The sequence below is a fragment of the Monodelphis domestica genome, chromosome 1, assembly GCF_027887165.1.
Source record: "Monodelphis domestica isolate mMonDom1 chromosome 1, mMonDom1.pri, whole genome shotgun sequence".
NCBI classification, from domain to species: Eukaryota; Metazoa; Chordata; class Mammalia; order Didelphimorphia; family Didelphidae; genus Monodelphis; species Monodelphis domestica.
The window spans coordinates 235,087,357-235,101,401 of record NC_077227.1 but is presented as its reverse complement, the minus strand read 5'-3'; the positions used below and the strand labels follow the sequence as shown (position 1 = coordinate 235,101,401).

Below are 14,045 nucleotides of genomic sequence, written 5' to 3'. Positions count from 1 at the left end.
TTGGTATTTACTCTAGAGTATCCATTTAGAGTCCCTAGCAGCCTAATCTTATGCTCTTTGCTGCTTTTTCTGCAGAGGAAAAAAGGCTCTTACTGTTCTCTGGGATTCAATTCTCTACTCCAGCTGTCACACATCTATTTCACAACAAACATCAAACATGTTGGGATTGAGCATGTTCCAAGCAGCCCGATTGGTCCGTGGGTTTCATAACTGGACCTGGATCTGGCGAATAGGAAATACCTCACCTTCTGCTACTGTTTCTCCTTTCATTTCCTCCATCGCTACAAAGATCAAAAAGTATAAGAAAATGAAAAATCTGACAGAGCCTCCTAACTGGACCCAGTTGTACCAAGAGCGTTATATTCCTTTGAGCAAGGACCAGTTACTGGGGTATCTCTCCCAGGAGTTTCACTCAAGTCCTTCGGAAGAATCTGCTATCCGTGAGTTTGCATTTCAAGCTGAATTCCACACTATGTTCAAGTACAAGCACATCCTAACCCAGATGCAAGCATTGTACTACCCCATCCCCCAGAATCCTGATATTCTCCACCAGCCTCTGCTGACTGATCACCAGTGTCAGGACAAAGAACAGGAACTGCTCAGGGCTCTGGAGCCCCTGTTAGACCAAGCCAACTACTCCCTTCTGTCAGAGGAAGTGGTGGCTTTTTCTCTGTCCCTGCGGCACAAGACTGAGGTGGTCAAGGTGAAGGCCAACCTGAAAGAGTACACTTTGATGCGGTTCTGGGCCCTGGGACAGCGCAAGGGGATTATCTCCTCCAGTACATGGAGGTACCTGGGCTTCCTCACGAAACTGCCAGAAGAAAGGCGCTATTTTCAGCGGGTAGTGATGGCAGCGAATATCAAACAGGCCCCCCTGGTGCTGAAGAGTTTCAAGGATGTGCCTCTGGACAGCCTGCAGTACTTATTGCCAGGGGTGAAGGCACGGACTTCCAGACTTAAGTTAGCTCAGCTCAATGCCATAGTCATGGTGTCTGGGTTGGTGTCTTTCATCAACTTGGGCATGGTAGCCGCTTCTTCTCTCCATCTAGCTACCTCCCTGCTCCTGCTGTTTTTTGTTTCTCTCATGGGGCACCGAACCTTCAAGGTTTTCACCCGGCTGCAGAAGCTGAATAACCTAGAGCTAATCAATCTGCTCTATTTCCGAACCACATCCAGTGATTATGAACTGATCAATAACATAGTGCTGAGGGCTCTGGAAGAACACATCAAGGAGGTCCTGCTGGCCCACAGTTTCCTGAGCAGGAAAGGGGATGTGCCTCCAGAGGAGAGTGCCCAGTGGCTGCAGAAAACTGTGGAAAGCTGGGTCAGGACCCGCTTGGGCTGCAAAGTGAGTTTTGATGGAGCCCGAGCACTGGATCACCACAAAGCTCTTGTTGAAAATATGTCCATTGGACCCCTGACCAGTTATTTTAAGAATCTTAACCCCCTTCTGATTAGCCAGTCGAACAAATCCCTGGACCCTCCTTCTCAGATCCAGTCTGTCAAGGAATAAGGCATTTGTAGCCCCATCTACTATCCTCTCCTGCTGGCTCTCCATCTGGTTGTGACACCTGAGGACTACACTCTTGGCTCAGGGATGAAGAAGTATCCTATGCAAATGGAATTCTAGAATGGAGAGAGGCGATAGTAACTGAAATTTACCCCAATCTTCCTTCTACCTCCTTGGAGAAGGGAGCAGATAATGTACCTGGTTCCTTCCCCAGTAGCCTCCCCTTCCCTTCAAACTCCAGTTATTCTTTTATCCAGTTATTTTTTTATCCAGTTATTATTTTTATTATTTTTTATCTTTTTATATTCTTTTAAGGTATTTATTTAAAATTTATGTTTTGAGAAAAAATAAAAATTAATTCTATCCCAACCTCAGTATATTTCCATTCATTCATATCCTGGCTACACCAAGTAATTTTTTAAATTTCTCCCCTGCCCACTCTGTAAAGAAGCATTGTTATGGTGTATATGATAATTATTGAATTTAAAGTGCAGTTTAATTTGTATGCCAATGTGTGTGTGTGTTAATTTGTACTTTTTTCTAGCAATTAATGAAGTTAAATTAAAAAATTTCCTTGGTTGCAGTAGAGCTTAAAAATGTCAGAAGAGATGAAGAAAGTTTACTGGCCTCTTGTGCAAAACAGACATGATCATTAAGGAAAAATTAAAACATTTTTTCAAAAAAAGCTGAATTTACATGTAAAAGCTATGTGAGGGCCAAATTTAATTTAACCTCCGTTAGTATATGTAGGCTTCATAAGGCTATTTATTACATTATTAAAACAAATTCTAATAGCAGCTGTCATTTACAATACCTGTGAGATACTAAAGCCATTATTAAAGTGCTTGTTTTCACTAACAGGAATGTGGCTGGCTCTTTTGCTAGCACTCTTAGAAAGGGAAAATCTCTTCTCTACATTAGATTATGAGCTCATTTATCTTTGCAATAGACAAATCTTTGCTTCATTGTTTTAACACATTAAAATGGTAGACTTTTAGAAAAACTATTTTTTAAATAAAAGGGTTTTGTAGTAAGAAACAACCTATTAAACCACTACCTATATCTATTATTCCAATACCAATCTATTAGGCCAGGGAACTTTTCTGAGTTGATTGATAAGGAATGATAAATGTTCTACTCTTTAAAACCCAGTCAATTTTCCCAGTACTAACTTGTAGTTTTTGAGATGCTATAAATGTATATATATCAATATACGTACATATATACATATACATATAATTTAGAATTAGACTCAGATGGGAAAGAAAAATTTTCAGAGTTAAAAAAGGCATTGAAATCAGCCCCAGTATTGACCCTATCCTCTCTGAGTAAGCCTTTTCATCTATTTGCAACAGTGGACCAAGAAATAGCCTTTGGTGTCCTTGCCGCAGGCATGAGGAAGATAAAGACAACCAGTAGTGTTCTTATCTAGGATCCTTCATCTTGTTGGGAGAGGATGGTCAATTTGTATTCAATCAGTTGCTGCTATTGTGGTTTTGGTAGAAGAAAGTAGGAAATTAACTTTTGAAGGAAGTCTATTGGTTAGTGTACCTCACCAAGTTCTCACAATTCTTCACCAAAGAGCTAGGAGGTGGCTCATTGATTCTAGGATATTGAGATATGAAGCAATCCCTTTGGAAAAGGATGATCTAGTCCTGGCAACAGATTAAAACTTGAACCCTGCAATGTTTCTATAAGAGACTGGGAAGGAAAATCATGAAGAGATTGAATATGATCACTTAGACATTATTGACTTCCAAACGAATGCCAGGGAACTTACAGGAAACACCTATCCCTGGAGAAATGAATTTATTTATATAGATGGATCCTCAGGAGTAGTAGATGGAAAAAGAAAAAATAGTTATGCAATTATTGATAGAGATAAAGCAACTTTAATAGATAAGGACTGTCTCCCCAATACTGGGTCAGGTCAAACCTGTGATATGTATGCTCTAAACCAAGCTCTGAAGATACTGGGAGATGGAGGGAGAAATAAATATACCATCTCAAAAGACTCACAGGGAGTACTGCATGAATTTGAAAAATTTTGGAATGAACAAGTAATGATTTCTAGTAAGGGAAAGGAACTAGCACATACTGAGCTGCTAGAGAAAGTTCTTGAAAACCTGTTAAGTCAGACCAGTTGACTGTTATCCATGTAAATGGGCATCAATAAAAAGAAATTACTTTAAAGTTAGGGGAAATAAATTAGCAGATAAAGAAATTAGGAGAGCTAGAATTGAGGAAGAGGAGGAAGTACCAATGTTTCCTCTCATACCATCCTTGTCTGAAGAAGTAGGAAAGCCATTTTTTTCCCCCTGAGGCAGAGATAAATAAGGAGAAAAAGTAGAAGATGGCAGATGGCTTCTGGCTGATGAGAATGAGATAATCAATCAAACTATAGCTAGAGGAATTCTAAATCACTTACACCAAGGGAGTCACTGGGGAGTCCAAAATTCATGTGGCCTAATCTTGGCACAATATGTGTGTGCATTGGAATACTCATTGTTGCAAAGCAAATAGTGGACTCCTGACTAATTTACAAAAAGGTAAATAGTTTGAGGAGCTGACCTCTAGAGGGAAGGGCTCCAGGGCTAAGGCCATTCCAAAGAATTCAATCAAGTAGATTTTACTGAGATGATACCAGTTGGTACCTTCTCATGTTGGTGGATCATTTGACTTCCTGCATAGAGGCTTATCTGTTTCCTAGAGCCAAATGGTGTGGTTGTAACAAAGATTGTGCTTGAGCAGATTATTTCTAGATATGGCTTACTAGATAATGTTATTCTGATAATAGAACCCACTTTACCTCTAAAATATTACCTCTAAAATATTGCAGGGAGTGGCCCCATCATTTGAGAAAAATGGGGATTTCCACATTCCATGGCACCCACCTTCTAGTGGAAGAGTGGAGAGAATGAACCAGGAGTTAAAAAGAAAGCTCACCAAACTGATGCTGGAGATCCAGTTACCCTGGATTAAATGTCTGCCATTGTTGGCACTATTGAGAATAAGACGAACCCCGGAAGAAACATTCAGGGAGAGTAGAGATAAATTTTCAAGAAGCTATATATACACTCTTGTACTAAATTATTCTTCCCTACAGAAAAAAGCTTTCCTTGTGCAGAAACCTCCTTTAGGCTTTCCAGTTCATAATTCCAGATAAAGGACTGGGTTCTTATCCTTTCCCAGAAAGAAGAAAATCTAACTCCAATTTGGGAAGACCCATATCAAGTCTTATTGATGACTGATAGAGCAATTCAGATTGCAGAGCATGGCTGGACACATCATTCCAGGGTTGAAGAACCCATTGACCACTCCACTATGTGGAAAGCTGAGACATCAGCAGACCAGTCTTTCACCATGAAAAAGATTGCAGTGGCCCTAGGAACTTATACAAACTGTTGCTTTAAGAGATTGCTAGCTCTGGAGCTGTCAAGGAGATAGCCTTGAGTCACTCACTCAGAGTAGCACCCTTGTCCCTTGCACAAAAAGCCATAAAGGCCACATACTGTCTGCAGCCTATTAAGGCTCCTGCCTGTTTATTAGAGTGAGCCTGAGGGTGCACAACCCCAAAAACTCACTACATACATCTGTTAGAGGATCATAGATTTAGAACTAGATGGAAGTTATATAATTCAATTCCCTCAATTTAAAATGAATGAACTGGGACTTGGGAAGACTAAACAAGTTTATGCAGTTTATGAGTAGAAGTTAGGGTAGCTAGGCAGTACAATGGATAGAGTACCCAGCCTGGAGTCAGGAAGATGTCAGTTCAAATCCAGCTTCAGCTGTGTGATCTGGGCAAGCCTTTTACTCTGCTTGCCCCTGTCTCCTCATCTGTAAATGACCTGGAGAAGAAAATGGCAAAGTACTCCAATCTCTTTCCCAAGAAGTCTCCAAATGGTTATATAAAGAGTTGGACATAACTGAAACAAATGAAAAAGCAACAGAAGTGGAATAGATAATATTTGAACTCATGTCCTTTGACTGGAAGTGACTCCCTTATCACTGAATGGTACTGTCTCCCAATTATTGGGTTTCTAAGGGAAATGCTAATTGAATCATTTGAAAGCATTTAGAAAGTTAGCTTAATTAAATAAATGAAATATTTGCAAGTAAACTATTATCTAAGACCTCCTGAGTTCTCTTCACATCCATTCTTTAGGCTAGTTAGGTATCAGTAGACAAGTCTTTTTCTGTAATTCAGGCTCTAGATTATGATCTTCACTTTTATCTTCACTATTTTCAACAAATATAAGGCATCTAAAGAAACTAATTGGCATGGTGCTAGGTATTATATAACACAAACTACACAAACAAAATTCTGACTCTTTTTCAGAGTTCACTATAGGAAATTTTATTTACCTGGGAACTATTATTATAAGCTACATTGTAAGAGTAATGTTAAAATTAAGAATCAGGGGCACTAGGTGGCTCAGTGGATTGAGAGTCAAGCTTGGAGATGGAAGGTCCTGGGTTCAAATATGACCTCAGAAACTTCCTACCTGTGTGACCCTAGGCAAGTCACTTAACCCCCATTTCTTAGCCCTTACCCCTCTTCTGCCTTGGAACCAATACACGGCATTGATTTTAAGACAGAAGGTAAGGGTTTTAAAAAATATTAAGCATCAGATTTTTAGTCAGTGTACATAAGGAGGTAAATGATCCATAGAAAACAATTCATTACTTTCCATTGTATTTTAATTTAAAATCTAAGAATTTTTTATTTTTTGTTTGAGATTGTATTTTTATAAAAACCCAAGACTTTGAATTTTGTTCGAAAAAAGATCTTCAAGAAAGAAGTTTGATAACTCCTAAATCCAGAAAATGAATTGTTGCAGAAAGATTCTGGAAAACCTAAACTTCATCAAGAAGATCAAGAATGAACGTTGGATATGGTTGATTGAACTGAACTTTGATTGAACATTTATTGTAAATGTACACATTTATGCCAAAAGGGACTGCCCCTAATTTGTCTTTCTGTCAATGCGCCTAGCAAAACATTGGTTTTGCTTGCTTTCTTTTCTATTCCTCCCTCACTACTCTAATTTCCTCTTAGAAAATTGAATATTGCATATATCTATAGTTAGAAGTGCATTTAGAACTACAAGATGATTATGTTAAATGATCAATGGGGAGACTAGTCTCCCAATGATCATTCAGGGGGGATTGTGAACCCTAAAAATTTTCAGACCCTACTTCATAGGGTTAGGATTGTAAACCTTAAAAATTCCCCATTGGGACCAATCCCCATTTGGGCAGTGAAAGTAACTTAGATCAGGAATGTGAAAACTCTACTCCAACCCTACTTAAGCCTGCTTTAGGGAAAGAAACTCCTTGCTGAACAATGAAAGATACTTAAACCCATACTTATAGTAGGACAAAAGTTCTTTAAGCCATGCCTATTTTAGGACTAATACAAAAGGGTGCTAAGTACCTATTAAGGTCAAGCAACTTGTGAATTTACAAGGAACAAAGAGGTGAAAACTTACTCAGAGCTTTCCTGGTGTGAATTACTCAAAAATTTACAGCTTCTTAGGTGTGAACTAAGAATGGTCTGTCCTTTGAAAAATGTCTACTGTGATTGGTAGATATAAGGACTTAGGGGAGGTGACATGGGAGAAAATTCCCTATATAAGAAAAAAACAGTCTCTAAGGAGGAGGTTGGGAGAAAGCTCTGGAAGAGTCTCTAAGGAGGCTCTGAAGACAGTCTGAAGGAGGCTGACTCTGGCTGGAACTCCCTCTGAGAAGACTCTGTCCCTCTGAATCCTTGCTTGGACAGATCTTGTGGGGAGTGATTAAGGACTGACTGATCTTTCTCTTAAGGGCTTAGGCCTGGGTTGGCCAGGGCTGCCCTGGGCTGGCCTATCCCTTTCTCATTATACCCTCTTTTTCTCTCTTTCTCTCTTTCTCTAATTCCTCATTGTATTAATTAAAAATCTCTATAAAACCCAGTTGACTTGGGTATATTTTAATAATTGGGAATATTTCCTTGGCGACCACCTTATATTTGATTTAAAAACAAGACACTGTCTTGAAACATATTTCGTGTGGTCATAATTTACTCATCCACTCTTTTATCTACTACAATTTAAGTCTTCCACTATTTTAATCTATAGTTTATGGCCTCAAACTATTTTAATTATTACACCATTTAGTTTTCAATTTCTTAAGATAATTTATTATTTAGGCTATATAATAATCAATAATGACCTTTAGAATATATGTCCTTTACTCCAATGGTATCAGACTTGCAGCCTGCAAAAACTGCTGAAATACCTTAGCCAGAATAAAATCAAGTGGGAAATGTATAATAAAATAAATACAAATTCAACAGATGTTAGTTTTCTTTTTCCTAATGAAATATATGAACTTCAAGAACTTATTTCTATTTGAGTTTAGCACCATTGCTTTACTCAATCATGTAAAGTATTTATTTGGCAATTATAGAATGCAAAAATCCTATCTGGGTTATTTATGTGAAGAAAGTAGTTCCTTCAGAAATTTAGGTTTACTAAAATCAATCTTACTATCACTTCTTATGCTTTTTCCTAATCCTGATACTGGATAGTCTTTCTTTATTGGTATTGTGTACTGTTAATCCTTCCTGGTCTTCCCCTATGTGTCTGATCAATGAAATAATTTAACCTTTTCCCAGCTGTTATCTGGCATATTGGTTTTTTTCATAGTCACTATTAGAAGACTTTCATTGTCCATCTGTAGTGGTATATATAATGATAAACCAAATGAATATATAATGATAAACTAAATGAATTCACAAGTGAAAATAGATAGCTAGGTAGATAAAGAGATAGATGGATATGTAGAAAAGAGGAGAGAGAGTAGAATCCTGATATTTGTGATAAATGTGTATAAAGGAAAGAAACAAGGGGGAAAATTGTCCCATTTTTCTGCTTCAGCTAATATGAAGAATTCATGAGAAAGGAAAGAAAGTGTCATGTGCTTCTCAGCTTTATGTTCAATAATGAAGAAAATGATGGTTACAATAAGGGTTTCATTTGTGATTTAATTAAAAAAGAAAATAAAGTCTGAGGTTATTCATAAAAAGCATAGTGAATATATTATCTCACAAGGCAGACATCACATAGAAAACAACCCAAATTTTATCAGAAAGTTCCCAGACTTCTACTGAAGTATCATATTAGACCCATAATAAAAAAATAATAATAAAATAATAAAGAATATAGGAGTGTGTGGAGAGGTATTGAATCATCGCAAGTGTTGGTTGTTGTTGTTGTTTTTTTAATAAAGAAAGCTTGCTTTATTTGTAAAATAAGTTTTCATGAAAACAACTCTTTATTCTTAATAGATGTAAACCTGAAAATTTCTTAGACTAATGAATGTTGAAAATTTCCCCATTGGGAAATTTCATACTGGAAAAAATTTCCTTGGCATGGGAGGATCCTTCTCCTCCCTACTTAAGACTACTTTAGGACAGAAACCTTTTGCTAAACAATGGAAAGGGCCTTGACCTATGCTTAAGCATGGAACAGGAAGTTCTTTGAGTCATGATTGATTTTAGAATTGATACAATAGAGATACTTGGAATGACAGAACCAGGTCTTGGAACTTACAATCTCCACCCTACTCAGTCTAACAGGATTTAGGAAGGGCTGCAGCATAGATCAAGATTTAATTATTTGAGAATATGACCTACAACAGACATGTGCAAAGGAAACAGACCTCTGGGCTGTCCTGGGTTAAGCTAGAGCCACCATTGGCACAGGGGAGACATTGACAGTGATTGGTAGATGTGAGAACTGAGGGGAGGGGGTTTTGCTCTGAGTGAGGTGGCTCTGAAGGAGGACTGAGGAGGTTTCTCTGTTGGAGGACCAGGCGAGAAGGCTGGCTCTGAAGGAGGAGAATTCTCTGGAAACATTTCTTGAAAGGAGGCTCTCTTGAAGTTGGAGCCTGATGTTGGCATGAGATGCCTTACCTAGAGAGATCTTGGGTGAGTGATAAAACCAACTGACTGATTTATTCATTCTTATTCCTTTCTTACTTTCTCTCTTTTTCTATTGATTAATCAGTGTATTATAAATTAAATTTCTCTATAAAACCCAGTTGGCTTGGGCATATTCATAAATTGGGAATATATTCCCTGGTGACCATCTTATATTTATATAAAACCAAGACACAGTAGAAAACATATTTCAGCGGTCATAATTGATATATATATATATATATATATATATATTTCCCTTGCTCCCAAACATTTTAATTATCACAGTTTATGGCTCCCACTCTCTTATCTACAACTAATTAACACTCAAAACTATTTTAGATATAACATAGGCCACATGCCTTTCTACTGCCTATTTTACACTTAAAGCCATAATTTGACATCACAATTATTTCCCAGAAAGATAATTATGGTCACACAGAGGATAATGAATTTAGGGGAATGATTAACGGTAGGAACAAAATACTATCTTTTGCTCTTACTAGGCTCATTTACCATAAGAAGATAAATACAAAACCATCCAATAAAAAGAAAGATGTATCAGCAAAATTATGATGAAGAGTACTGGCCTGAAGTACCATTGACTATTTAGCACTTTTCTGTTGATTGTGTTAAGTTAATATCTCTAATCAATATTTTATTTCTCAAATATATAGAAAACTGAGTCCAATTTATAAAAATATTAGTCATTCTCCAACTGATAAATGGTCAAATTATATGAACAAGCAGTTTTCAGATGAAGAAATCAAAGCTCTCTGTAGCCATTTGAAAAAATGCTCTAAATCCCTCTTGAATGAAGAAATGTGAATTATAAACAAAACTGAAAAACTACCTCACACTTATCAGATTGGTCAATATGAAAGACAAGAAAAATGATCACTATTTTAGGGGATGTGGGCAAATTGAATCACTAATTCATTGTTAATGGAGTTGTGATGAGATCCACCCATTCTGGAGAGCAACTTGAAATTATGTGGAAAAGTTTCTAAATACCCTTTGAACTAATAATACTGTTACTAAATGTATATCCAATGAGAATAAACAAAGGAAAAAGAACCTATCTGTGCACAACATTTTATTGCAGATCTATTTGTGGTAGCAAAGAAATGGAAATTGGGGGGCTATCATTCAATTGGAGAATGATTGATCAAGTTGGATTATTGTAATGGAATACTATTGTGGTATAAGAAATGATGAGCCAGGATAATTTCAGAAAAACCTGGAAAACCTAATTGAATTGATACAATGTCAAGTAAGCAGAAACAGAAAAACATTGTACACAGTAACAGCAATATTTCTTGATAAACAAATGTGAATGACCTAGTTATTCTCAGCAATAGTGACTAGAATGATGTAAATCCCAAAGTCTCATCATAAATTGCCATCCCCCTGCAGAGAAAGAAATGGAGGATGAATGCCTAGTAAAATATACTATATTTCACTTTCATCTTTTTTTGTTTGAGATCTCTTCTATAAAAATTACTAATATAAAAATATTTTACATGATAGCTTATGAAAAATCTGAGTCATATTGCTTACTAACTCAGAGTAGAGGGGAGGGTTTGAAAGGAATAAGTAGTGAGCCTGGGAGAGAGGAAGAGGATTTGGAAATCATTTTTTTTGACCTTTTTTTAATTTTTTTTAATATATTTTATTTGATCATTTCCAAGCATTATTCGTTAAAGACATAGATCATTTTCTTTTCCTCCTCCCCCCACCCCCCATAGCCGACGCGTAAGTCCACTGGGCATTAGATGTTTTCTTGATTTGAACCCATTGCTTTGTTGATAGTATTTGCATTAGAGTGTTCATTTAGAGTCTATCCTCTGTCATGTCCCCTCAACCTCTGTATTCAGGCAGTTGCTTTTTCTCGGTGTTTCCACTCCCATAGTTTATCCTTTGCTTATGAATGGTGTTTTTTTTCTCCTGGGTCCCTGCAAGTTGTTCAGGGACATTACACCACCACCAATGGAGAAGTCCATTACGTTTGATGATACCACAGTGTGTTTGTCTCTGTGTACAATGTTCTCCTGGTTCTGCTCCTCTCGCTCTGCATCACTTCCTGGAGGTTGTTCCAGTCTCCATGGAACTTCTCCACTTTATTATTCCTTTTAGCACAATAGTACTCCATCACCAACATATACCACAGTTTGTTCAGCCATTCCCCAATTGATGGGCATCCCCTCATTTTCCAGTTTTGGGCCACCACAAAGAGCGCAGCTATGAATATTTTTGTACAAGTCTTTGTGTCCATTATCTCTTTGGGGTACAGACCCAGTAGTGCTATGGCTGGGTCAAAGGGTAGATATTCTTTTAGCACCCTTTGGGCATAGTTCCAAATTGCCCTCCAGAATGGTTGGATCAGTTCACAGCTCCACCAGCAATGAATTAATGTCCCTATTTTGCCACATCCCCTCCAGCATTCATTACTTTCCTTTGCTGTTATGTTAGCCAATCTGCTAGGTGTGAGGTGATACCTCAGAGTTGTTTTGATTTGCATCTCTCTGATTATAAGAGATGTAGAACACTTCTTCATGTGCTTGTTAATAGTTTTGATTTCTTTATCTGAGAACTGCCTATCCATTTCCCTTGCCCATTTATCAATTGGAGAATGGCTTGATTTTTTGTACAGTTGATTTAGCTCTTTATAAATATGAGTAATTAAACCTTTGTCAGAGGTTTCTATGAAGATTTTTTCCCAATTTGTTGTTTCCCTTCTGATTTTAGTTACATTGGTTTTGTTTGTACAAAAGCTTTTTAGTTTGATGTAGTCAAAATTATTTATTTTACATTTTGTGATTCTTTCTATATCTTGCTTGGTTTTAAAGCCTTTCCCCTCCCAAAGGTCTGACATGTATAGTATTCTGTGTTTACCCAATTTACTTATGGTTTCCTTCTTTATGTTTAAGTCACTCACCCATTTTGAATTTATCTTGGTGTAGGGTGTGAGGTGTTGATCTATTCCTAGTCTCTCCCACACTGTCTTCCAATTTTCCCAGCAGTTTTTATCGAATAGTGGATTTTTGTCCCAAAAGCTGGGATCTTTGGGTTTATCGTATACTGTCTTGCTGAGGTCGCTTTCCCCCAGTCTATTCCACTGATCTTCCTTTCTGTTTCTTAGCCAGTACCAAATTGTTTTGATGACTGCTGCTTTGTAATATAGTTTTAGGTCAGGGACTGCAAGGCCCCCATCATATGTGTTTTTTTTCATTATTTCCCTGGATATCCTTGATCTTTTGTTCTTCCAAATGAACTTTGTTATGTTTTTTTCTAAATCAGTGAAGAAGTATTTTGGTAGTTCAATGGGTATGGCACTAAATAGATAAATAAGTTTGGGTAGGATGGTCATTTTTATTATATTGGCTCGTCCTATCCATGAGCAGTTAATGTTTTTCCATTTGTTCAAGTCTAGTTTTAGTTGTGTGGCGAGTGTTTTGTTGTGTTCATATAGTTCCTGTGTTTGTCTTGGGAGGTAGATTCCTAGGTATTTTATTTTGTCTAAGGTGATTTTGAATGGGATTTCTCTTTCTAGTTCTTGCTGCTGAGCTGTGTTGGAGATATATAGAAAAGCTGATGATTTATGTGGGTTTATTTTGTATCCTGCAACTTTGCTAAAGTTGTTGATTATTTCAATTAGCTTTTTGGTTGAATCTCTAGGATTCTTTAAGTAGACCATCATGTCATCCGCAAAGAGTGATAACTTGGTCTCCTCCTTGCCTATTTTGATGCCTTCAATTCCGTTATCTTCTCTAATTGCTACTGCTAGTGTTTCTAGTACAATGTCAAATAGTAGAGGTGATAATGGGCATCCTTGTTTCACTCCTGATCTTATTGGGAATGCATCTAGTTTATCCCCATTGCAGATGATATTAGCTGTTGGTTTTAGATATATACTGTTTATTATTTTTAGGAATGACCCTTCTATTCCTATGCTTTCTAGTGTTTTTAATAGGAATGGGTGTTGTATTTTATCAAAGGCTTTTTCTGCATCTATTGAAATAATCATGTGATTCTTGCTAGTTTGCTTGTTGATGTGGTCAATTATGTGGATGGTTTTCCTAATGTTGAACCAGCCCTGCATCCCTGGTATGAATCCTACTTGATCATGGTGAATGATCCTTCTGATCACTTGCTGGAGTCTTTTTGCTAGTATCCTATTTAAGATTTTTGCATCTATATTCATTAGGGAGATTGGCCTATAGTTTTCTTTCTCTGTTTTTGACCTGCCTGGTTTTGGAATCAGTACCATGTTTGTGTCGTAAAAGGAGTTTGGTAGAACTCCCTCTTTGCTTATTATGTCAAATAGTTTGTATAGTATTGGGATTAACTGTTCTCTGAATGTTTGATAGAATTCACAGGTGAATCCATCAGGCCCTGGGGACTTTTTCTTAGGAAGTTCTTTGATGGCTTGTTGGATTTCAATTTCTGATATGGGATTATTTAGGAATTCTATTTCCTCTTCTGTTAGTCTAGGCAGTTTGTATTTTTGTATATATTCATCCATTTCTCCTAAATTGGTGTATTTATTGCCATATAATTGGGCAAAGT

The 14,045-nt window shown here is 37.2% G+C and overlaps 1 protein-coding gene across 1 annotated transcript in view; it reads left to right on the top strand.

Moving 5' to 3' along the window:
• The window catches only part of LOC100019732 (transmembrane protein 143), a 28,899-nt gene extending 17,753 nt beyond the window's left edge, over positions 1–11,146 (top strand). The window contains exon 2 of the mRNA XM_001372451.4: positions 76–11,146. Within this exon, the coding sequence (XP_001372488.1) occupies positions 158–1,513 (1,356 nt within the window). The 5' untranslated portion in view covers positions 76–157 and the 3' untranslated portion in view covers positions 1,514–11,146. The remainder of the gene's footprint in view (positions 1–75) is intronic.
• The last annotated feature ends 2,899 nt before the right edge of the window (positions 11,147–14,045 follow it).